The sequence below is a fragment of the Pristiophorus japonicus genome, chromosome 17 (assembly GCF_044704955.1).
Source record: "Pristiophorus japonicus isolate sPriJap1 chromosome 17, sPriJap1.hap1, whole genome shotgun sequence".
Taxonomy (NCBI): domain Eukaryota; kingdom Metazoa; phylum Chordata; class Chondrichthyes; family Pristiophoridae; genus Pristiophorus; species Pristiophorus japonicus.
In genome coordinates this window covers 62,049,280-62,074,703 of record NC_091993.1, presented here as the reverse complement: position 1 = coordinate 62,074,703, position 25,424 = coordinate 62,049,280, and the positions used below count along the sequence as shown (strand labels likewise).

The window sequence follows — 25,424 nt, the reverse complement described above, 5'->3', positions numbered from 1 at the left end:
AGTCTCACACTCCTTCTTGCTGCTTTTAGCATCCTGCTGATTCTCTCAGTGATCTCCACTCCTGCTGGAGGTGCACTTAGTGCCGTAGACCGAGAGCTGGAAAATGGGATTAGGCTGGGTAGCTCTTGGTCGGCCGGCGCAGACACGATGGGTCGAAATGGCCTCCTTCCGTGCTGTATTTCTGTGATTCTATAATTCCAGCACTGTCTCTCAGTGATATCCTGCCCTGCTCCGTGTCTCACTGATCTCCTGTTGCTTTCCGTGCCTCTTTACAACTAAACAATGTTTGGGGGTTTCCCACAACAAACAAGGAAGTAACCATTCTCCCTCCCAATCCTTATGACAAGCACGAAATTACTGGCAAACACTATCATTAGAAAACTGTGACCTTTAGAGTAAGGGATATAGGACAGGACAGAAAGACTAAAAGCGCAGGAGAGGTGACTTCAGCAGCTCCTTCCGGAACAATCCAGCTGCCTTTCAATGGATCAGATAGGAATGTTTGTTAAATTCCATTGCTGAATTATTTTTATCCAGTTACAAATGAACCCGGTGATGAATTGATTAACACGATGTCTTTTCACGTCTGGGATGTGTGTTTAAATCCAGCATGCAATGTTACATCGGCAATCTCGATCAGAGAAACCCACGGGACGCTGGTGGGAAAAAGGAGTATCACTGATCACTCCTGAGCTCCACCATTGGTGGCCGTGCCTTCTGTTGCCTGGGCCCCAAGCTCTGGAACTCGCACCCTAAACCTCTCCACCTCCCTTTCCTCCTTTAAGATGCTCCTTAAAACCGACCTCTTTGACCAAGCTTTTGTGCTAATTTCTTCTTATGCGGCTAGGTGTCAAATTTTTTGTCTCATAATACTCCTGTGAAGCGCCTGGCACATTTCACTACGTTAAAGGCGCTATATAAATACAGGTTGTTGTTGAGGCTGAATCCTGATGTGAGTCAGTGTGGGCCAACAATATAAAGCTGGGATCTGATTGGCTCCCTAACTGCCCGCCCCACTCATTCCATGGGAAATAGCCTCGGCTACCTGTGTTCTAACTCGCACTGAGTTCTGCTCACCCATCACCGCCTGTGCTCGCTGCCCCGTGTCCTAACTCGCACTGAGTCCCGCTCACCCATCACCCCCTGTGCTCGCTGCCACGTGTCCTAACTCGCACCAAGTCCCGCTCACCCATCACCCCGTGCTCGCTGCCCTGTGTCCTAACTCGCACCCAGTCCCGCTCACCCATCACCCCCTGTGCTCGCTGCCCCATGTCCTAGCTCGCACCAAGTCCCACTCACCCATCACCCCCTGTGCTCGCTGCCCCGTGTCCTAACTCACACCGAGTCCCGCTCACCCATCACCCTGTGCTCGCTGCCCCATGTCCTAGCTCGCACCAAGTCCTGCTCACCCATCACCCCCTGTGCTCGCTGCCCCGTGTCCTAACTCACACCGAGTCCCGCTCACCCATCAGCCCCTGTGCTCGCTGCCCCGTGCCCTAACTCGCACTGAGTCCCGCTCACCCATCACCTCGTGTTCACTGACCTACACTGGCTCCTGATCCTGCAATAGCTCAAATTTAAAATTCTCATCCTTGTTTTCAAATCCCTCCATGGCCTCGCCCCTCCCCATCTCTGTAACCTTCTCCAGACCCACAACCCCCTGCGCTCTTCCAATTCTGGCCACTTGTGCATTCCTGGTTTTAATCGCTCCACCATTGGCGGCCATGCCTTCAGCCGCCGAGGCCCTGGAACGGCCTTACTAAGCCTCTCTGCCTCTCTCTTTGCTTCTTTAAAATGATTCTTAATATCTACCACTTTGACCAAGCTTTTTGTCACCTGTCCTAATATCTCCTTACGTGGCTTGGTGTCCAATTTTGGTTGATAATGCTCCTGTGAAGTGTCTTGGGACGTTTTACTACATTAAAGGTGCTATATAAATACAAGTTGTTGGTTGAAGCATAGGAAAGCGTGCTGTAAATTGCTGCTATGTTCCTTTGTACCTAGTCCCCTTGCAGTGTCCGGGTATTAGGAGAGTAGGGCGGAGACAGGGTAGCAGAAAGGGTCTTTCTGCAATTTGCATCGCACTATATATATATATATGTTCTATATTATACTATCTATCGAGTGCGGGGAATTCCCAAAATGCCCGTGTGCAACAATGCTCACACCTCCTGAGTCACACAGACCAAGAAAGGAAACAGAAAGACATTTCTATTGTGTCATTCACAACCTCAGGATCTCCCAAAATGATGTACAGCCAATGAGGTGCTTTTGAAATGTGGTCACTGTTTTAACGTAGGAAACGTGGCAGCCTAAACTGCGCACAGCAAGCTCCCACACACAGTAATTAGATGATGACCAGATAATCTGTTTTAGTGATATTGCTTCAGGGATAAATATTGAGCAGGACACCGATGATAACTCCCCTGCTCTTCTTCGAAATAGTGCCATGGGATCTTTTACATCCACCTGAGAGAGCAGACGCAGACTCGGTTTAACGTCTCATCTCCGACAGAGCGGCGCTCCCTCAGTACTGCCTCTCCGACAGTGCAGCACTCCCTCAGATCTGCCCCTCTGACAGTGCAGCACTCCCTCAGTACTGCCCCTCCGACAGTGCGGCGCTCCCTCAGTACTGCCCCTCCGACAGTGCAGCGCTCCCTCAGTACTGCCCCTCCGACAGTGCAGCGCTCCCTCAGTAATGCGCCTCCGACAGTGCGGCGCTCCCTCAGTACTGCCCCTCCGACAGTGCGGCGCTCCCTCAGTACTGCCCCTCCGACAGTGCGGCACTCCCTCAGTACTGCCCCTTCGACAGTGCAGCACTCCCTCAGTACTGCCCCTCCGACAGTGCAGCACTCCCTCAGTACTGCCCCTCCGACAGTGCAGTGAGAGATGGAACTCAGGAAAGATGAATCACGTTCTTCCAACCCCACCTGTTTTGCACCCACACCCGATTTCTTGGAAAGCTCGGTGCGTCAGAGACAAGGGAGATTGCTGGAGTGGATGAAATCCAGAATTCACAACATGTCAGTATTCGTTTCATTTCCAATAAACCTGTTAACAATCCGTGACCCACACACAATGCCCCCTCTATGGCGGGGCGGCAGCAAGTTGGGGTGGGGTAGCACGCATTTGGGCCAGGGGTGGTGTGCACTTGGTCTGCTGGGAGGGGGGGGGGGACAGAAAATTGGAGAGACTGTAGGGGGTGGGAGGGGGGAGGCACGAGGGGAAAGAGACTGGGAGGGGGAAAAGAGAGACTGGGGGGGGAGAGAGAGAGACTGGGGGGGGGGGAGAGAGACTGCGGGGGGAGTGAGAGAGACTGCGGGGGGGAGAGAGAGAGACTGGGGGGGGGAGAGAGAGACTGGGGGGGGGAGAGAGAGAGACTGGGGGGGGGAGAGAGAGAGACTGGGGGGGGGAGAGAGAGAGACTGGGGGGGGGAGAGAGAGAGACTGGGGGGGAGAGAGAGACTGGGGGGGAGAGAGAGACTGGGGGGGGAGAGAGAGAGAGACTGGGGGGGAGAGAGAGAGAGACTGGGGGGGAGAGAGAGACTGGGGGGGAGAGAGAGAGAGACTGGGGGGGGAGAGAGAGAGAGACTGGGGGGGAGAGAGAGAGAGAGACTGGGGGGGAGAGAGAGAGAGACTGGGGGGGGGAGAGAGAGAGAGAGACTGGGGGGGGGAGAGAGAGAGAGAGACTGGGGGGGGTGAGAGAGAGACTGGGGGGGGAGAGAGAGAGAGACTGGGGGGGGAGAGAGAGAGAGAGAGACTGGGGGGGGAAGAGAGAGAGAGACTGGGGGGGGTGAGAGAGAGACTGGGGGGGGTGAGAGAGAGACTGGGGGGGGTGAGAGAGAGACTGGGGGGGGTGAGAGAGAGACTGGGGGGGGTGAGAGAGAGACTGGGGTGGGGGGGAGAGAGAGACTGGGGGGGGTGAGAGAGAGACTGGGGGGGGTGAGAGAGAGACTGGGGGGGTGAGAGAGAGACTGGGGGGGGTGAGAGAGAGACTGGGGGGGGTGAGAGAGAGACTGGGGGGGGTGAGAGAGAGACTGGGGGGGTGAGAGAGAGACTGGGGGGGTGAGAGAGAGACTGGGGGGGGTGAGAGAGAGACTGGGGGGGTGAGAGAGAGACTGGGGGGGTGAGAGAGAGACTGGGGGGGTGAGAGAGAGACTGGGGGGGTGAGAGAGAGACTGGGGGGGTGAGAGAGAGACTGGGGGGGTGAGAGAGAGACTGGGGGGGTGAGAGAGAGACTGGGGGGGGTGAGAGAGAGACTGGGGGGGTGAGAGAGAGACTGGGGGGGGTGAGAGAGAGACTGGGGGGGGTGAGAGAGAGACTGGGGGGGGTGAGAGAGAGACTGGGGGGGTGAGAGAGAGACTGGGGGGGGTGAGAGAGAGACTGGGGGGGGTGAGAGAGAGACTGGGGGGGGTGAGAGAGAGACTGGGGGGGGTGAGAGAGAGACTGGGGGGGGTGAGAGAGAGACTGGGGGGGGTGAGAGAGAGACTGGGGGGGGTGAGAGAGAGACTGGGGGGGGTGAGAGAGAGACTGGGGGGGGTGAGAGAGAGACTGGGGGGGGTGAGAGAGAGACTGGGGGGGGTGAGAGAGAGACTGGGGGGGGTGAGAGAGAGACTGGGGGGGGTGAGAGAGAGACTGGGGGGGGTGAGAGAGAGACTGGGGGGGTGAGAGAGAGACTGGGGGGGGTGAGAGAGAGACTGGGGGGGGTGAGAGAGAGACTGGGGGGGGTGAGAGAGAGACTGGGGGGGGTGAGAGAGAGACTGGGGGGGGTGAGAGAGAGACTGGGGGGGGTGAGAGAGAGACTGGGGGGGGTGAGAGAGAGACTGGGGGGGGTGAGAGAGAGACTGGGGGGGGGTGAGAGAGAGACTGGGGGGGGGTGAGAGAGAGACTGGGGGGGGGGTGAGAGAGAGACTGGGGGGGGGTGAGAGAGAGACTGGGGGGGGTGAGAGAGAGACTGGGGGGGGTGAGAGAGAGACTGGGGGGGGTGAGAGAGAGACTGGGGGGGGTGAGAGAGAGACTGGGGGGGGGTGAGAGAGAGACTGGGGGGGGTGAGAGAGAGACTGGGGGGGGTGAGAGAGAGACTGGGGGGGGTGAGAGAGAGACTGGGGGGGTGAGAGAGAGACTGGGGGGGTGAGAGAGAGACTGGGGGGGTGAGAGAGAGACTGGGGGGGTGAGAGAGAGACTGGGGGGGTGAGAGAGAGACTGGGGGGGTGAGAGAGAGACTGGGGGGGTGAGAGAGAGACTGGGGGGGTGAGAGAGAGACTGGGGGGGTGAGAGAGAGACTGGGGGGGTGAGAGAGAGACTGGGGGGGTGAGAGAGAGACTGGGGGGGTGAGAGAGAGACTGGGGGGGTGAGAGAGAGACTGGGGGGGTGAGAGAGAGACTGGGGGGGTGAGAGAGAGACTGGGGGGGTGAGAGAGAGACTGGGGGGGTGAGAGAGAGACTGGGGGGGTGAGAGAGAGACTGGGGGGGTGAGAGAGAGACTGGGGGGGTGAGAGAGAGACTGGGGGGGTGAGAGAGAGACTGGGGGGGTGAGAGAGAGACTGGGGGGGTGAGAGAGAGACTGGGGGGGTGAGAGAGAGACTGGGGGGGTGAGAGAGAGACTGGGGGGGTGAGAGAGAGACTGGGGGGGTGAGAGAGAGACTGGGGGGGTGAGAGAGAGACTGGGGGGGTGAGAGAGAGACTGGGGGGGTGAGAGAGAGACTGGGGGGGTGAGAGAGAGACTGGGGGGGTGAGAGAGAGACTGGGGGGGTGAGAGAGAGACTGGGGGGGTGAGAGAGAGACTGGGGGGGTGAGAGAGAGACTGGGGGGGTGAGAGAGAGACTGGGGGGGTGAGAGAGAGACTGGGGGGGGGTGAGAGAGAGAGACTGGGGGGGTGCGAGAGAGAGACTGGGGGGGTGAGAGAGAGCGACTGGGGGGGTGAGAGAGAGAGACTGGGGGGGTGAGAGAGAGAGACTGGGGGGGTGAGAGAGAGAGACTGGGGGGGTGAGAGAGAGAGACTGGGGGGGTGAGAGAGAGAGACTGGGGGGGTGAGAGAGAGAGACTAGGGGGGTGAGAGAGAGAGACTGGGGGGGTGAGAGAGAGAGACTGGGGGGGTGAGAGAGAGAGACTGGGGGGGGTGAGAGAGAGAGACTGGGGGGGTGAGAGAGAGAGACTGGGGGGGTGAGAGAGAGAGACTGGGGGGGTGAGAGAGAGAGACTGGGGGGGTGAGAGAGAGAGACACTGGGGGGGGGGTGAGAAAGAGACTGGGGCGGGGGGGAGGGGAAGAGAGAGAGAAAGAGATAGACCCGGGGGGGGGGGGGGGAAGAAGACAGACTGGGGTGTGGAACAGAGAGAGAGATGGGGGTGGGGGAGAGAGAGGGAGAGAGACGGGGGGGAGGGGAGAGAGGGAGAGAGACGGGGCGGGGGGGGGGGAGGGAGAGAGGGAGAGGGGGAGAGAGACTGGGGGTGGTGGGGAGGTGGAAGAGAGGGACACTGGGGGGGGGGGGGTGGGGGGGGAGTGAGTGAGGGGATCGCAGGGGAGAGAGGGGAAGCTCAGGGAAAATGAATCACGTTCTTCCAACCCCACCCGATTTCCCGGAAAGCTCAGTGCGTGAGAGACGAGGAAGATTGCTGGAGTGGATGAAATCCAGAATTCACAACACTGTCAGTATTCGTTACATATTGGGAGGGGAAGAGACAGTGGGGGGAGGGGAAGAGACGGGGGGGGGGAAGGGGAACTTGGGCTGGTGGATGTAAGGGACTTGGGCCGGGGGGCGGATGGGGGGACTTGGGCTGAGGGGGGTGGGGGGGGACTTGGGTCTGGGGGGGTGGGGGGGGACTTGGGCCGGGGGGGACTTGGGCCGGCGGGGGGTGGGGGGGACTTGGGCTGAGGGGGGTGGGGGGGGACTTGGGTCGGGGGGGGGTGGGGGGGGACTTGGGCCGGGGGGGACTTGGGCCGGCGGGGGGTGGGGGGGACTTGGGTCGGGGGGGGTGGGGGGGGACTTGGGCCGGGGGGGTGGGGGGGAGTTGGGCCGGGGGGGGTGGGGGGGACTTGGGCCGGGGGGGGTGGGGGGGGACTTGGGCCGGGGGGGGGACTTGGGTCGGGGGGGGTGGGAGGGACTTGGGCCGGGGGTAGTGGGAGGGACTTGGGCCGGGGGGGGTGGGGGGGACTTGGGCCGGGGGGGGGACTTGGGTCGGGGGGGGTGGGAGGGACTTGGGCCGGGGGTAGTGGGAGGGACTTGGGCCGGGGGGGGTGGGGGGGACTTGGGCCGGGGGGGGTGGGGGGGGCACTTGGGCCGGGGGGGTGGGGGGGGGCACTTGGGCCGGGGGAAGGGGGGAGGAACTTGGACTGGGGGAGGAACTTGGGCTGGGGGAGGGGCGGGGGAGGAACTTGGGCTGGGATGGCGGAGCTCTGTACTGTCTGGGGTCTGAAGTCAGGATGGCTCGACTTACACTTTGCAAAGTCACTCAGAACTTGGGCTGGGCGATTCCGATTGCACATTCCAGGAGAAACATCTGGGTGTGGCTTATCTTCCAACAGGACCAATCAGCAATAAGATCAGGTGATCATGGCGACCCTATCAGAGCATTTTCTACTGCAACAGCTACGTCCTTAAATAAAAGTTTGAATAAAAACCTTGAGATGTCGAATCATTGAATGTTGGTGCACAGCAGGATGCCATTCAGCCCATCGTGCCTGTAAAGGCTCTTTGAAAGAGCTACCCAATTAGTTCCATTCCCCACAACTCTTTCCCCACAGTCCTGCCATTTTTTTTCCTTTCTCTTACATATCCAATTTCCTTTAAAATGTTGCTATTGAACCTGTCGTGGCTCAGTGGGTAGCACTCTTGCCTGAGTCAGAAGGTGTTGGTTTCACTGCAGAGATCTGAGCTCATAATCCAGAGTAACGTGTCAAATATAAATTTGACCTGGGTTTTGATGCCGTGTGCCGATTTGCATCCTGACTGGCACATTGCTCCCTCCCGGGAAAGCATTGTCTTCGAGTGGGGAAGAGGGCGAGATGCTGTGTAAGGGCTGGCTAACCCACTCTTTACAGGCTCTGGTCTGAAATATTGATTTTGCTTAGAGGGTCTCCAGACACGCGACAATTGCATTCGTCTTTCACCGAGGGAGCGCCGCACTGGCGGAGGGGCAGGACTGAGGGAGCGCCGCACTGGCGGAGGGGCAGGACTGAGGGAGCGCCGCACTGGCGGAGGGGCAGGACTGAGGGAGCGCCGCACTGGCGGAGGGGCAGGACTGAGGGAGCGCCGCACTGGCGGAGGGGCAGGACTGAGGGAGCGCCGCACTGGCGGAGGGGCAGGACTGAGGGAGCGCTGCACTGGCGGAGGGGCAGGACTGAGGGAGCGCCGCACTGGCGGAGGGGCAGGACTGAGGGAGCGCCGCACTGGCGGAGGGGCAGGACTGAGGGAGCGCCGCACTGGCGGAGGGGCAGGCAGGACTGAGGGAGCGCCGCACTGGCGGAGGGGCAGGACTGAGGGAGTGCCGCACTGTCGGAGGGGCCATCTTTTGGATTGGACATTAAACTGAGGCCCCATCTGCTCTCAGGTACTCGTAAAAGCTCCCACGGCACTATTCAAAGAAAAGCAGTGCAGCTGTCTCTGGTGTCCTGGCCAATATTTATTCTTCAACAAAATCACTAAAACAGATCAGCTGGTCATTATCACATTGCTGTTTTGGGAGCTTGCTGTGTGGAAATAGCTGCTGCGTTTCCCACATTCGATCAGTGACTACACTCAATGTACTTCATTGCCTATAAAGCACTTTGGTACGTCCAGTGGTTGTGTAAGGTGCTATATAAATGCAAGTTCTTTCTTTTCCTTGTTGAATTTGCTTCCTCCACCCTTTCAGGCAGTGCACTCCAAATCATAACAACTCTGCCTGAAATACATTCATCTCTCCCTCTGGTGCTTTTGCCAATGACCTTAAATCTGTGTCCTCTGGTTACCCATCCTCCTGTCACTGGAAACACTTTCCCCTTATTTACTCAATGAAAACCCTGTAGGTCGGGAGCTGTGAGAGTTGCTGTTAGTTTGCTATATATAGATAGACCGTAGTTACAGAGTGTGTATGTGTGCAGCCAAGGAATAAGGGTCAGGAAGATCACCCAGCATGGTGACGTCACATTCCCGGAAAATCTCAGGCTGCTATAGAAACGCTTTCTGTTTTTTTGGAATATTTTATCCCAGTCACAAATCGGGATCTTCCCAGACTCGTGTTGCATGCTGTGGAATCTCTGGGACTTTCTAATAATGCAACTGGTTGGTAACGTGTTAACCTTGGACACGGACACCAGTACTGGGGGTGGGGGGGGGGGTTCCTGGATACATACACCAGTAAGGGGGGGGGTCCCTGGACATGGACACCAGTATAGGGGAAGGGGGGGCCTAGACACCAGTACGGGTCGGGGGGGCCTGGACACCAGTACGGGGGTGGGGGTGGGGGTGGGGCCTGGACACTGACGCCAGTACGTGGGGGGGTGGGGCCTGACACCAGTACGGACAAGGGGGGGGGGGGGGGGGGGGCCTGGACACTGACACCAGTATGGGCGAGGGGGGGGGCACTGATACCAGTATTGGGGTGGGCGGGGGGGGAAAGAGAGTTGGACACGGACACCAGTATGGGGGGGGGGGGGTGCGAGGGGGGGCCCTGATGACATTCAGGGTTTGGGCTGGTAAGTGACAAGTAACATTCACGCCACACAAGTGCCAGGCAATGACCATCTCTAACAAAGGAAAGTCTAGCCACCTCTCCTTTATATTCAACAGGATTACCATCGCCGAATCCCCCACCATCAACATCCTGAGAGTCACCATTGACCAGAAACTTAACTGGACCAGCCACATAAATACTGTGTCAACAAGAGCAGGTCAGAGGCTGGTTATTTTGCAGTGAGTGACTCATATCCTAACCGCCCGCCCCCCCCGCCCCCGCCAAAGCCTTTCCACCATCTACAAGGCACAAGTCAGGAGTGTGATGGAACACTCTCCACTTGCCTGAATGAGTGCAGCTCCAACAACACTCAAGAAGTTCGACACCATCCAGGACAAAGCAGCCCGCTTGACTGGCCTCCCATCCACCATTCACTCCCTCCACCACCGGCGCACCGTGGCTGCAGTGTGTACCATCTACAAGATGCACTGCAGCAACTCACCAAGGCTTCTTCGGCAGCACCTCCCAAACCCGCGACCTCTACCACCTGGAAGGAGACAAGGGCAGCAGGCACATGGGAACACCACCACCTCCACGTTCCCCTCCAAGTCACTCACCATCCTGACTTGGAAATATATCGCCGTTCCTTTATCGTCAAAATCCTGGAACTCCCTCCCAACAGCACTGTGGGAGCATCTTTACCACACGGACTGCAGCGGTTCAAGGCGGCGGCTCACCATCACCTTCTCAAGGGCAATTAGGGATGGGCAATAAATGCCGGCCTTGCTAGTGATGCCCACATCCCAGGAATAAATTAAAAAATACTTCCTTAGGTAAGGTCACCAAAATTGTGCACAGTACTCCAGGTGTAGTCTCACCAAGGTCCTGTATAATTGTAGCAAGACTTCCTTACTCTTCTACTCCAACCCCCTTTGCAATAAAAGCCAACATGCCATTTGTCTTCCTAATTGTACTTGCATGCTAACTCTGTTTCCTGTAAGAGGACACCTAAATCTCTCTAAACACCATTTAGTATTTTTTCACCGTTTTAAACATTCTGTTTCTCACATTATACTCCAGCTGTCACCTCATTGCTCCCTCACTGAACCTATATTCCTTTGCAGACTCTGTGTCCTCCCCAGAGCTTACTGTCCCAACTAGCTTTGTATTGTCAGCAAACTTGGATACATTACATTCGGTCCCTTCATCTAAGTCATTAATATAGATTATAAATAGTCAAGGTCCCAGCACTGATCCTTGCGGCACCCCACTACTCAGTTTGCCAACCTGAAAATGACCCATTTATCCCAACACTCTGTTTTCTGTCCATTAACCAATTCTCTATCCATGCTAATTGCATGTTCAGCCATGAACTCATTGAATGGCGGTGCAGGCTCGAAGGGCCGAATGGCCTACTCCTGCACCTATTTTCGATGTTTCTATGTTTCTAATATATTACCCCAACCCCTTGAGCCCTTATCTTGCATAACAACCTTGGAGTACCAGCGGCAGTTGGGGAGAGGTGGGAGCAGCGTCGGAGCGGCCTATAAAAGGCCAAGCGGGAGCTCGAGAGTCAGCGGCAGTTGGGGAGAGTTGGGAGCAGCGTCGGAGCGGCCTATAAAAGGCGTACCGGTGCAGCTACAGCGGGAGAGAAAGCAAAATAGAAGTAGAAAGGAATCAAAAGGTGACGTCACAGCCAATGGGGTAAGTGTTTGGCTGGTGATTGGTGAGTAGCTTTTCTTTTTCTTTTTTATATCAGTTAGTGAACTGTAACATTGTTATTACCAAGTTAAGGGTATCTAAGGGTTAAGGCATGGCAGGAGAGATCGGTCACGTGATATGCTCCTCCTGTGCCATGTGGGAACTCAGGAACACTTCCGGTGTCCCTTATGACTACATGTGTGAGAAGTGTGTCCACCTCGAGCTCCTGATGGTCCGCGTTACGGAATTGGAGCTGAGGGTGGATTCACTCTGGAGCATCCACGATGCTGAGAATGACGTGAGTATCACGTGTAGTGAGTTGGTCTTACCACAGGAGAAGGGTCCACAGCCAGATAGGGAATGGAAGACCAGCAGGAAGAGCAGTGCAAGGAAGGTAGTGCAGGGGTCCCCTGTGGTCATCCCCCTGCAAAACAGATACACCGTTTTGAGTACTGTTGGGGGGATGACTCATCAGGGGAGGGCAGCAGCAGACAAGTTCATGGCACCATGGCTGGCGCTGCTGCACAGGAGGGCAAGAAAAAGAGTGGGAGCGCGATAGTGATAGGGGATTCAATTGTGATGGGAATAGATAGGCGTTTCTGCGGCCGCAACCGAGATTCCAGGATGGTATGTTGCCTCCCTGGTGCAAGGGTCAAGGATGTCTCGGAGCGGGTGCAGGACATTCTGAAATGGGAGGGAGAACAGCCAGTTGTCGTGGTGCACATTGGTACCAACGACATAGGTAAAAAAAAGGATGAGGTCCTACGAAACGAATTTAAGGAGCTAGAGCTAAATTAAAAAGTAGGACCTCAAAAGTAGTAATCTCGGGATTGCTACCAGTGCCACGTGCTAGTCAGAGTAGGAATCGCAGGATAGCGCAGATGAATACGTGGCTTGAGCAGTGGTGCAGCAGGGAGGGATTCAAATTCCTGGGGCATTGGAACCGGTTCTGGGGGAGGTGGGACCAGTACAAACCGGACGGTCTGCACCTGGGCAGGACCGGAACCAATGTCCTAGGGGGAGTGTTTGCTAGTGCTGTTGGGGAGGAGTTAAACTAATATGGCAGGGGATGGGAACCAATGCAGGGAGACAGAGGGAGGCAAAAGGGAGGCAGAGGCAGGAGACGGAGGGGAGATGGGGGGGGGGGTGGGGGGCGGAGAGGCCCGGGGCAGGGAACAGGAAGGGCCACTGTGCGGCAAAATTCTAAAAGGACAAAGGGTGTTAAAAAAACAAGCCTGAAGGCTTTGTGTCCTAATGCAAGGAGTATCCGCAATAAGGTGGATGAATTAACTGTGCAAATAGATGTTAACAAATATGATGTGATTGGGATTACGGAGACATGGCTCCAGGATGATCAGGGCTGGGAACTCAACATCCAGGGGTATTCAACATTCAGGAAGGATAGAATAAAAGGAAAAGAAGGTGGGGTAGCATTGCTGGTTAAAGAGGAGATTAATGCAATAGTTAGGAAAGACATTAGCTTGGATGATGTGGAATCTATACGGGTAGAGCTGCAGAACACCAAAGGGCAAAAAACGTTAGTGGGAGTTGTGTACAGACCTCCAAACAGTAGTAGTGATGTTGGGGAGGGCATCAAACAGGAAATTAGGGGTGCATGCAATAAAGGTGCAGCAGTTATCATGGGTGACTTTAATATGCACATAGATTGGGCTAGCCAAACTGGAAGCAATATGGTGGAGGAGGATTTCCTGGAGTGCATAAGGGATGGTTTTCTAGACCAATATGTCGAGGAACCAACTAGGGGGGAGGCCATCTTAGACTGGGTGGTGTGTAATGAGAGAGGACTAATTAGCAATCACATTGTGCGAGGCCCCTTGGGGAAGAGTGACCATAATATGGTGGAATTCTGCATTAGGATGGAGAATGATACAGTTAATTCAGAGACCATGGTCCAGAACTTAAAGAAGGGTAGCTTTGAAGGTATGAGGCGTGAATTGGCTAGGATAGATTGACGAATGATACTTAAGGGGTTGACTGTGGATGGGCAATGGAAGACATTTAGAGACCGCATGGATGAATTACAACAATTGTACATTCCTGTCTGGCGTAAAAATAAAAAAGGGAAGGTGGCTCAACCGTGGCTATCTAGGGAAATCAGGGATAGTATTAAAGCCAAGGAAGTGGCATACAAATTGGCCAGAAATAGCAGCGAACCCGGGGACTGGGAGAAATTTAGAACTCAACAGAGGAGGACAAAGGGTTTGATTAGGGCAGGGAAAATGGAGTACGAGAAGAAGCTTGCAGGGAACATTAAGGCGGATTGCAAAAGTTTCTATCGGTATGTAAAGAGAAAAAGGTTAGTAAAGACAAACGTAGGTCCCCTGCAGTCAGAATCAGGGGAAGTCATAACGGGGAACAAAGAAATGGCAGACCAATTGAACAAGTACTTTGGTTCAGTATTCACTAAGGAGGACACAAACAACCTTCCGGATATAAAAAGGGTCAGAGGGTCTATTAAGGAGGAGGAACTGAGGGAAATCTTTATTAGTCGGGAAATTGTGTTGGGGAAATTGATGGGATTGAAGGCCGATAAATCCCCAGGGCCTGATGGACTGCATCCCAGAGTACTTAAGGAGGTGGCCTTGGAAATAGCGGATGCATTGACAGTCATTTTCCAACATTCCATTGACTCTGGATCAGTTCCTATCGAGTGGAGGGTAGCCAATGGAACCCCACTTTTTAAAAAAGGAGGGAGAGAGAAAACAGGGAATTATAGGCCGGTCAGCCTGACCTCAGTAGTGGGTAAAATGATGGAATCAATTATTAAGGATGTCATAGCAGCGCATTTGGAAAATGGTGACATGATAGGTCCAAGTCAGCATGGATTTGTGAAGGGGAAATCATGCTTGACAAATCTTCTGGAATTTTTTGAGGATGTTTCCAGTAAAGTGGACAAAGGAGAACCAGTTGATGTGGTATATTTGGACTTTCAGAAGGCTTTCGACAAGGTCCCACACAAGAGATTAATGTGCAAAGTTAAAGCACATGGGATTGGGGGTAGTGTGCTGACGTGGATTGAGAACTGGTTGTCAGACAGGAAGCAAAGAGTAGGAGTAAATGGGTACTTTTCAGAATGGCAGGCAGTGACTAGTGGGGTACCGCAAGGTTCTGTGCTGGGGCCCCAGCTGTTTACATTGTACATTAATGATTTAGACGAAGGGATTAAATGTAGTATCTCCAAATTTGCAGATGACACTAAGTTGGGTGGCAGTGTGAGCTGCGAGGAGGATGCTATGAGGCTGCAGAGTGACTTGGATAGGTTAGGTGAGTGGGCAAATGCATGGCAGATGAAGTATAATGTGGATAAATGTGAGGTTATCCACTTTGGTGGTAAAAACAGAGAGACAGACTATTATCTGAATGGTGACAGATTAGGAAACGGGAAGGTGCAACGAGACCTGGGTGTCATGGTACATCAGTCATTGAAGGTTGGCATGCAGGTACAGCAGGCGGTTAAGAAAGCAAATGGCCTTCATAGCGAGGGGATTTGAGTACAGGGGCAGAGAGGTGTTGCTACAGTTGTACAGGGCCTTGGTGAGGCCACACCTGGAGTATTGTGTACAATTTTGGTCTCCTAACTTGAGGAAGGACATTCTTGCTATTGAGGGAGTGCAGCGAAGATTCACCAGACTGATTCCCGGGATGGTGGGACTGACCTATCAAGAAAGACTGGATCAACTGGGCTTGTATTCACTGGAATTCAGAAGAATGAGAGGGGACCTCATAGAAACGTTTAAAATTCTGACGGGTTTAGACAGGTTGGATGCAGGAAGAATGTTCCCAATGTTGGGGAGGTCCAGAACCAGGGGTCACAGTCTAAGGATAAGGGGTAAGCCATTTAGGACCGAGATGAGGAGAGACTTCTTCACCCAGAGAGTGGTGAACCTGTGGAATTCTCTGCCACAGAAAGTGGTTGGGGCCAATTCACTAAATATATTCAAAAGGGAGTTAGATGAAGTCCTTACTACTCGGGGGATCAAGGGGTATAGCGAGAAAGCAGGAATGGGGTACTGAAGTTTCATGTTCAGCCATGAACTCATTGAATGGCAGTGCAGGCTAGAAGGGCTGAATGGCCTGCTCCTGCACCTATTTTCTATGTTTCTATATGTGCCACTTTATCGAATGCCATTAGGAAATCGAAATATACTACATCTACTAGTCACCATTTATCGACTCTACTAGTTACATCTTCAAAAAACTCGAATGAATTTGTTAAACACGATTGCTCTTTTGCAAAATTATGTTGACTCTGCCTAATCACGTTATGATTTTCTAAATGCCCTGTTATCACTTCCTTAATAATGCATTCAGGCATTTTCCCGACGACTGATATCAGGCTAACTGGCCTGTAGCTTCCTGTTTTCTCTCTCCCTCCTTTCTTCAGTGGGATTAAATTTGCTACCTTCCAATCTGCTGGGACCATACTAGAACCAAGGGAATTTTGGAATATCACAACCTATGCGTCCACAATCTCTGCAACCACCTCTTTTAGCACCCTAGGATGTAGACCGTCAGGTCCAGGCAATTTGTCGGCTCTTAGTCCCAATACTTTCTCAAATACTTTTTCTCTACTGATATTAATTACTTTAAGTTCCTCATTCGCCCCTTGGTTCCCCACTACTTTTGGTATACTTTTTGTGTCTTCTACTGTGAAGATAGATACAAAATATTTGTTTAAAGTTTCTGCCATTTCCTTATTCCCCATTATAATTTCTCCTGTCTCAGCCTCTGAGGGATCAATGCTTACTTTTGCTACTCTCTTCCTTTTTACATACTTGTAGAAGCTCTTACAATCTATTTTTATATTTCTTGCTAATTTACTTTAATATTCTATTTTCTCCCTTTTTATCAATTTTTGGTCATCTTAAAGCTCTTCGAATCCTCAGGCTTACTACCATTTTTCACAACATTATAAGCCTCTTTTAATCTAATACTATCCTTAACTTCTTTAATAAGGCACAGGTGGATCACTTTTCCCATGGAGTTTTTATTTCTCAATAGAATTTATATTTGTTAAGAATTTTGTAATATTTCATTAAATGTTTGCCACTGTTTAACTACTGTATATTTTTTCATCTAATTTCCCAATCTAACTTAGCCAACTCACCCTTCATACCTATGTAATTGACTTTATTCAAGTTTAAGACTCTAGTTTCATACTTAAGTATTTCACTCTCAAACCCAATGTGAAATTGCATCATATTATGATCACTCTTCCCCAGAGGATCCTTTACTATAGATCTAAAATAGCCTGTTCCTTGGTTAGTTCCACGACGTATTGTTCGAGGAAACTGCATTCCATGAACTCGTCCTTATGTCATCCTTTATTATCACAGCTAACCTCACCCACTCTCGCCTCTTCCATCCCACCTGTCTTTTTGAAATATCAAGTACCCTGGAATATTGAGTTCCAAACCTTGTTCACCTTGCGACCATATCTCTGTAATGGCTATTGAATCAAAGTCATTTATCTCTATTTGTGCCACTAATTAATCTATCTTGTTGCGAATGCTTCATGCATTCAGATAAAGAGCCTTTAATTTTAACTTTTTACCATCATTCTCTGCTTGCACCTTATTCGCTGATGAACTATTACCGTTCAACTCTCTCTTTCTTCCTGTCACACTCTGCTCATATTTACACAAATTGATACACTGCTTCATTGCATTGACTTTTATCTTTAGATTTCTAAATTTCCCCTCACCTGACCCCTACCCCTACCTTTTTAGTTTAAAGCCCTATCTACAGCCCAAGTTATTCGACTTGCCAGGACACAGGTCCCAGCCCCAACAAAACAGCTTCCTCTTTCCCCAGTACTGGTGCATCAAAACCCCTTCCTCCCACACCACTCTTTGAGCTACGCAGTTAACTCTCTGATCTGCTTGTCCCTATGCCAGTTTGCGCATGGCTTAGGTAACAATCCAGAGATTATTACTTTTGAGGTACTTTGTTTTAGTTTGAACCTGAACTCCTCAAACTCTCTGAGCAGAACCTCATTCCTAGTTCTATCTATGTTGTTGATTCCTACGTGGACCAAGGAGGTGGGGTAGCATTGCTGGTCAAAGAGGAGATTAACACAATAGTAAGGAAGGACATTAGCTTGGATGATGTAGAATCTATATGGGTAGAGCTGCAAAACACCAAAGGGCAGAAAACATTAATGGGAGTTGTGTACAGACCATCAGACGGTAGTAGCGAGGTTGGGGATGGCATCAAACAGAAAATTAGGGATGCGTGCAATAAAGGTACAGCAGTTATCATGGGTGACTTTAATCTACATATAGATTGGGCTAACCAAACTGGTAGCGATACTGTGGAGGAGGATTTCCTGGAGTGTATAAGGGATGGTTTTCTAGACCAATATGTCGAGGAACCAACGAGAGAGCAGGCCATCCTAGACTGGGTCTTGTGTAACGAGAGAAGATTAATTAGCAATCTTGTCGTGCGAGGCCCCTTGGGGAAAAGTGACCATAATATGGTAGAATTCTTCATTAAGATGGAGAGTGACACAGTTAATTCAGAGACTAGGGTCCTGAACTTAAAGAAAGGTAACTTCGATGGTATGAGACGTGAATTGGCTAGGATAGACTGGCGAACGATACTTAAAGGGTTGATGGTAGATAGGCAATGGTAGACATTTAAAGATCACATGGATGAAGTACAACACTTGTACATCCCTGTCTGGCATAAAAATAAAACGGGGAAGGTGGCTCAACTGTGGCTAACAAGGGAAATTAGGGATAGTGTTAAATCCAAGGAAGAGGCATATCAATTGGCCAGAAAAAGCAGCAAACCTGAGGACTGGGAGAAATTTAGAATTCAGCAGAGGAGGACAAAGGGTTTAATTAGGAGAGGAAAATAGAGTATGAGAGTAAGCTTGCAGGGAACATAAAAACTGACTGCAAAAGCTTCTATAGATATGTGAAGAGAAAAAGATTAGAGAAGACTAAAGTAGGTCCCTTGCAATCAGAATCAGGTGAATTCATAATGCGGAACAAGGAAATGGCAGACCAATTGAACAAATACTTTGGTTCTGTCTTCACTAAGGAAGACACGAATAACCTCCCCAAAATACTAGGGGACCAAGGGTCTAGTGAGAAGGAGAAACTGAGGGAAATCCTTATTAGTCAGGAAATGGTGTTAGGGAAATTCATGGGATTGAAGGCCGATAAAACCTGAGGGCCTGATAGTCTGCATCCCAGAGTACTTAAGGAAGTGGCCCTAGAAATAGTAGATGCATTGGTGGTCATTTTCCAACATTCCATGGACTCTGGATCAGTTCCTATGGTTTGGAGGGTAGCTAATGTAACCCCACTTTTTAAAAAAGGAGGGAAGAGAGAAAATAGGGAATTATAGACCAGTTAACCTGATATCGGTAGTGGGGAAAATGCTGGAATCAATTATTAAAGATGTAATAGCAGCGCATTTGGAAAGCAGTGACAGGATCGGTCCAACTCAGCATGGATTTATGAAAGGGAAATCATGCTTGACAAATCTTGTAGAATTTTTTGAGGATGTAACTGGTAGAGTGGATAAGGGAGAACCAATGGATGTGGTGTATTTGGACTTTCAAAAGGCCTTTGACAAGGTCCCACACAAGAGGTTAGTGTGCAAAATTAAGGCACATGGTATTGGGGTAATGTATTGACGTGGATAGAGAACTGGTTAGCAGACAGGAAGCAAAGAGTGGGAATAAACGGGCCCTTTTCATAATGGCAGGCAGTGACTAGTGGGGTACCGCAGGGTTCAGTGCTGGGACCCCAGCTATTTACAATATGTATTAATGATTTAGACAAAGGAATTGAATGTAATATCTCCAAGTTTGCAGGTGACACTAAGCTGGGTGGCAGTGTGAGCTGTGAGGAGGATGCTAAGAGGCTGCAGGGTGATTTGGACAGGTTGGGTGAGTGGGCAAATGTAAGGCAGATGCAGTACAATTTGGATAAATGTGAGGTTATCCACTTTGATGGCAAAAACAGGAAGGCATATTATTATCTGAATGGCGACAGATTACTAAAAGGGGAGGTGCAACGAGAACTGGGTGTCATGGTACATCAGTCATTGAAGTAGGCATGCAGGTACAGCAGGCGGTGAAGAAGTCAAATGGCATGTTGGCCTTCATAGCGAGGGGATTTGAGTATAGGAGCAGGGAGGTCTTACTGCAGTTGTACAGGGCCTTGGTGAGACCACACCTGGAATATTGTGTGGAATTTTGGTCTCCTAATCTGAGGAAGAACATTCTTGCTATTGAGGGAGTGTAGCGAAGGTTCACCAGACTGATTCCTGGGATGGCAGGACTGACATATGAAGAAAGACTGGATCGACTAGGCTTATATTCATTGGAATTTAGAAGAATGAGAGGGGATCTCATAGAAACGTATAAAATTCTGACGGGATTGGACAGGTTAGATGCAGGAAGAATGTTCCCGATATTGGGGAAGTCCAGAACCAGGGGTCACAGTCTAAGGATAAGGGGTAAGCCTTCTAGGACCGAAATGAGGATAAACGTTTTCACCGAGAGAGTTGTGAACCTGTGGGACTCTCTACTACAGAAAGTTGTTGAGTCCAGTTCGTTGGATATATTCAAAAGGGAGTTAGATGTGGCCCTTATGGCTAAAGGGATCAGGGGATATGGAGAGAAAGCAGGAATGGGGTACTGAAGTTGCATGATCAGACATGATCATATTGAATGGTGGTGCAGGCTCGAAGGGCCGAATGGCCTGCTCCTGCACCTATTTTCTATGTTTCTATGATCCTCCCCTTCCCACTCCAAGTTCTTCTCCAGCTGTGAGGAGATATCCTTCATCTTGGCATTGAGTAGGCAGCAACACAACCTTCCATCCTCCAGGTCGTGATTGCAGAGAACAATATTTATCCCCCTTACAACACTGGCCCCTACCACTACAACATTCCTTTTCACTCCCCCCATTTGAATGACCTCCTGGACCATGTGTCGTGGTCAGTTTGCACATCCATCCTGCAGACTCTGCTCTCATCCACACAGGCAGCATGAACCTCATACCTGTTGGATAAGGATAAAGGCTGAGGCTCCTCCAGCACTGCACCCAGGGTCCCCTTACCTGCCTAAGTTGCAGTCACACCCTCCTGTCCCTGACCATGAACTAGACCTGTACCACTCCCTAGCCTAAGGGGTGTGACTGCCTCCTGGATCAAAGTGTCCAGGTAACTCTCCCCCTACCCGATGCCACGTAATGTCTGCACCTCGGACTGCAGCTCACAACTTGGAGCTGACATGCCTCGAGATGCAGGTACTTACTGCATATGTGGTCATCTGGAATCACAATGCTCTCCACAAACTCCCACATGCTGCAGTTGTGGCACACCTCCTGCACTGCCATCCCTATAAAACCTGGTTTTATTTACTTCATTAATTTGAGTTTATGTATTTAATTAACTTAATTTATAGTTGAGTTTTTGCAACTAATTACTTGATCTAGTTTAAGTTATATATAGATTAAATTAAATATTTACTTGTAACAAAAGTACTACAAGTATTGAAGGCAAAAAGCAGCACCCCATTCCCCCTCTGATCTGAATTCCCACTCTCTCCAAATTCCCAACTTCAACACTGTTTAAAGCACACCGATTTAGAAGCACTCCGATGCAGACCACTAACTTTCTGTGCTTCGTGTATAAAGACACCCAGGTCCCTGCGAATACCAACATTTCTCAGTCTCTCACCATTTAAAAAATATTCTGCTTTTCTGTATTTCCTACCAAAGCTGTGAGGAAGATAACTTCACACTTATATTCCATTCTTGCCCACTCACTTAACCTGTCTGTCTCTTTGCAGCCTCTTTACATCCTCCTCACAGCTTACTTTCCCACTTAATTTTGTATCATCAGCAAACTTGGATACATGACGCTCGGTCCCCTCATCTAAGCCATTGATATAGATTGTGAATAGCTGAGGCCCAAGCACCGATCCTTGTGGTACCCCACTAGTTACAGCCTGTCAACCCAAAATGACTCATTTATTCCTCCCGTCTGTTAACCAATCCTCAATCCATGCTAATATATTATCCCCAACCCCATGAGCCCTCATTTTATGCAATAAAACAATAATAATGCCACAAACTCTATTCCCTTTCCACTGAATCGATCCCGCTCCCTGACAACTATGTAAGGCTGATCAAGCCTGTTTACAACCTTGCCGTCATATTTGATCATGAATTGAGCTGCCTACCTCATTATCATCACTCAGCTCACTATTTCCACCTTCATAACATCACCCGTCTCTGCCCTTACCTCAACTTATTTGCTGCTGAAACCCTCATCCACGCCTTTACCATCTCTAGACTTGACTATTCCAATGCACTCCTAATTTTACCCTCCATAAACTTGGTCACCCAAAACTCTGCCGCCCGTGTGATAAATCGCTCCAAGTCCCACTCGTCTATCTCTGCTGTGCTTGCTCATCTACATTGGCACCCAGTTAAACAATGCCTCGATTTAAAAAAATCTGATCCTTGTTTTCAAATCCATCCATGGCCTTGCCCCATCTTATCTCGGTAATGTCCTCCAGCCCTATAATCCCCATAAACCTCTGCACTCCGCCTATTCTGGCCTTTTGAACATTCCCAATTTTAAATGCTCCACCATCGGTGGCCGTGCCTTCAGCTGTCTTGGCCCTAAGCTCTGGAACTCCCTCCCTAAATTCCTCCTTGAAGATGCTCCTTAAAAGTTCAACCAAGCTTTTGGTCACCTGCCCCAACACCTCCTTATATGGCTTGGTATCAAATGTTTTTTTTAATAACACTACAGTGAAGCGTCTTGGGACGTTTTATTACGTTAAAGGCTCTATATAAATATAAGCTGTTGTTGTTGTAATAACTCATGTGGCACCTTATGAATGCTTCTTGAAAATCCAAATAGACTATATCCACTGGTTTCCCCTTATCTACCCTGTTAGTTACAACCTCAAAAAAACATTTGTCAAACACCATTTCTCTTCGGTAATTCCGTGTCGAATCTGCCCAATCATATGATTTTCTAAGTGCCCTGTTACCACGTCCCTACTGATGGATTCTAGCACTTTCCTTACAACTGATGTCAGGCCAACTGGTCTGCATTTCCCGGTTTTCTCCCTCCCTCCTTAATAGCAGGGTTACATTTGCTACCTTCCAATCCACAGGGACCGTTCCAGAATTGAGGGAATTCTGGAAGACCAAAATCAATGCACCCACTATCCCTGCAGCCACCTCTTTTAACACCCGAGAAAGTCGGCCATCAGGTCCAGGGGAATTGTTGGCCATCAGCCCCATTCATTTCTCCAGCACTATTCTTTACTAATACTAATTGCTTTATGTTCCTCATTCTCGCTACACTGGTGATTGCATACTATTTCCAGACACTCATTCCCACTCCCAGGGTACTTCACTGATGTAAAGCACTTTGAGATGTCCTGAGGTCCTGAAAGGTACTATATAAATGCAATTCTTTCTTTCTTATAGACCTTTCCATATCCCATCCCAGGATCCCCCCACCCGGGACTACCCCGTACCCCACCCCTCTGGGACCGGCCCGTACACCAACCCCACCCCCGGGACCGCTCTGTACCCACCCCCCCCCCCCCCCCCCGGGACCACTCTGTACACCACACCCCCGGGCTCTCTCCAAACCCCACAGCCCCGGGCTCTCTCCAAACCCCACAGCCCCGGGCTCTCTCCATACCCCACTCCCCGGACTCCCCCCATACCCCACCGCGGACTCCCCCTCCCCTGTGACCTACTGGGTCTGGGGCGCTGGTGCCCCGCATGCCAGGTCAGCCGCCTGATGCTCCTCCGGAAGGCCGATTTGAATTGACTCATGACGGCACTCCAGGTCTGCAATAAAAACAACAATAAACCGATTAATCGGTGTCCCCAAGGGTATCAGCAAGAATGGGCAGGTCACTGTGAGCAGCAGGATCAGAATCGGGCACAGTCGCTTCATATAGACATGGGTTATAATCAGCATGGCTCACACCACCGACCGCACCCGCTCACTGACTCCCAACAACTTTCCTCACTCACCGCAATCGGTGCCCGCGCCAGGAGAGTGAGAGTGCCGCCCGACCGGTCCCGGGCCGGCTCCCAGACTCTCTCCCCCCGGGCTTCCTCCCCGGGCTCCCAGACACTCTCTCTCCCCGGACCCGGCTCCCTCCCACCCCCGAACCCCGCTCCACTCACCTGCCGCTCTCAGGTGCGGGTTTCCGGGCTGTGAGCGGGGCGGGGCCCGGGCTCTCGGTGACAGCGTCAGCCCCGCCCCCGGGAAACCCCCCAGGAAATCAGCACTGTCCCCCGGGGGGCGCAGGGGCCGCACCACCCCACACTCACAGACCCCGGGGGTGGGGACCCCCCATTCACAGACCCCAGGGGGCAGGGACCCCCCCACTCACAGACCCCGGGGGTGGGAACACCCCACACTCACAGACCCCGGGGGTGGGGACACCCCACACTCACAGACCTCGGGGGAGGGGACACCCCACACTCACAGACCCCGGGGGAGGGGACACCCCACTCACAGACCCCGGGGGAGGGGAGGGTCCCCAGGGGGCAGGGACCCACCACTCACAGACCCCCGGGGTGGGGAGGGTCCCCAGGGGGCAGGGACCCCTCACTCACAGACCCTGGGGTGGGGACACCCCACACTCACAGACCCCGGAGGAGGGGAGGGTCCCCAAGAGGCAGGGAACCCCCACTCACAGACCCCAGGGGGCAGGGACATCCCACTCACAGACCCCCGGGGTGGGGAGGGTCCCCAGGGGGCAGGGACCCCCCACTCACAGACCCCGGGGAGGGGACACCCCACTCACAGACCCCGGGGAGGGGACACCCCATTCACAGACCCCGGGGGGGGGTGGGGACCCCCCCATTCACAGACCCCGGGGGTGGGGACACCCCACTCACAGACCCCGGGGGTGGGGACACCCCACTCACAGACCCCGGGGGTGGGGACACCCCACTCACAGACCCCGGGGGTGGGGACACCCCACTCACAGACCCCGGGGGAGGGGACACCCCACTCACAGACCCCGGCGAGGGGACACCCCAGTCACAGACCACGGGGGAGGGGACACCCCACTCACAGACCCCGGGGGAGGGGACACCCCACTCACAGACCCCGGGCGAGGGGACACCCCAATCACAGACCCCGGGGGAGGGGACACCCCACTCACAGACCCCGGGGGAGGGGACACCCCACTCACAGACCACGGGGGAGGGGACACCCCACTCACAGACCCCGGGGGTGGGGACACCCCACTCACAGACCCCGGGCGAGAGGACACCCCACTCACAGACCCCGGCGAGGGGACACCCCACTCACAGACCCCGGGGTGGGGACGCCCCACACTCACAGACCCGGGGGTGGGGACCCCCCACACTCACAGACCCAGGGGGTGGGGACCCCCCACACTCACAGACCCCGGGGGTGGGGACCCACCACTCACAGACCCCGGGGGTGGGGACCCCCCCATTCACAGACCCCGGGGGAGGGGACACCCCACTCACAGACCCCGGGGATGGGGAGGGTCCCCGGCAGGCAGTGTCCACCTCAGGGACCAAAAGATTGGTGCAGACCTTGTATAATGTAAATGGTGCAACAACTCTTCAATGGGTTGGTATTGGGAATAGTGATACACGCGTGCAGAATATTGGGGTCTGTGTTTATACAAGATATTGGGGACTGTGTTTATACAGGATATTGGGGTCTGTGTTTATACAGGATATTGGGGACTGTATTTATACAAGATATTGGCGACGGTGTTTATACAGGATATTATGGACGGTGTTTATACAGGATATTGGGGACGGTGTTTATACAGGATATTAGGAATTATGTTTTATATATCGGATGTTGGGAATAAAGGCTATTCGGCTCATATTCCCTTTTGTATGGATGATTAAGGCGGGTTGCAATTTCGATGTTTAAGGTGATTGAAGGAGTTGATAGAGAGGAAGTATTTTCTCTGGTGAGAGAGTCCAAGTTCTATGACTTCCTGACAGATCCAGATACAGATCTGCCACAATCTAAATAAATGGTGGAACAG

The 25,424-nt window shown here is 52.2% G+C and overlaps 1 protein-coding gene across 4 annotated transcripts in view; it reads right to left on the bottom strand.

Annotated features, from left to right (window-relative positions):
* The window catches only part of LOC139227755 (DENN domain-containing protein 2D-like), a 76,853-nt gene that overhangs the window by 31,533 nt on the left and 19,896 nt on the right, over positions 1–25,424 (bottom strand). For 2 of the 4 annotated variants that reach the window (XM_070858753.1, XM_070858756.1), the window contains exon 2: positions 23,124–23,217. In XM_070858753.1, coding sequence (XP_070714854.1) covers positions 23,124–23,202 — 79 coding nt within the window. In that variant the 5' untranslated portion in view covers positions 23,203–23,217. Of the gene's footprint in view, positions 1–23,123; positions 23,218–23,406; positions 23,507–23,562; positions 23,588–25,424 lie in introns of those variants that run through there. The other 2 variants (XM_070858754.1, XM_070858755.1) reach the window with 2 other exon arrangements.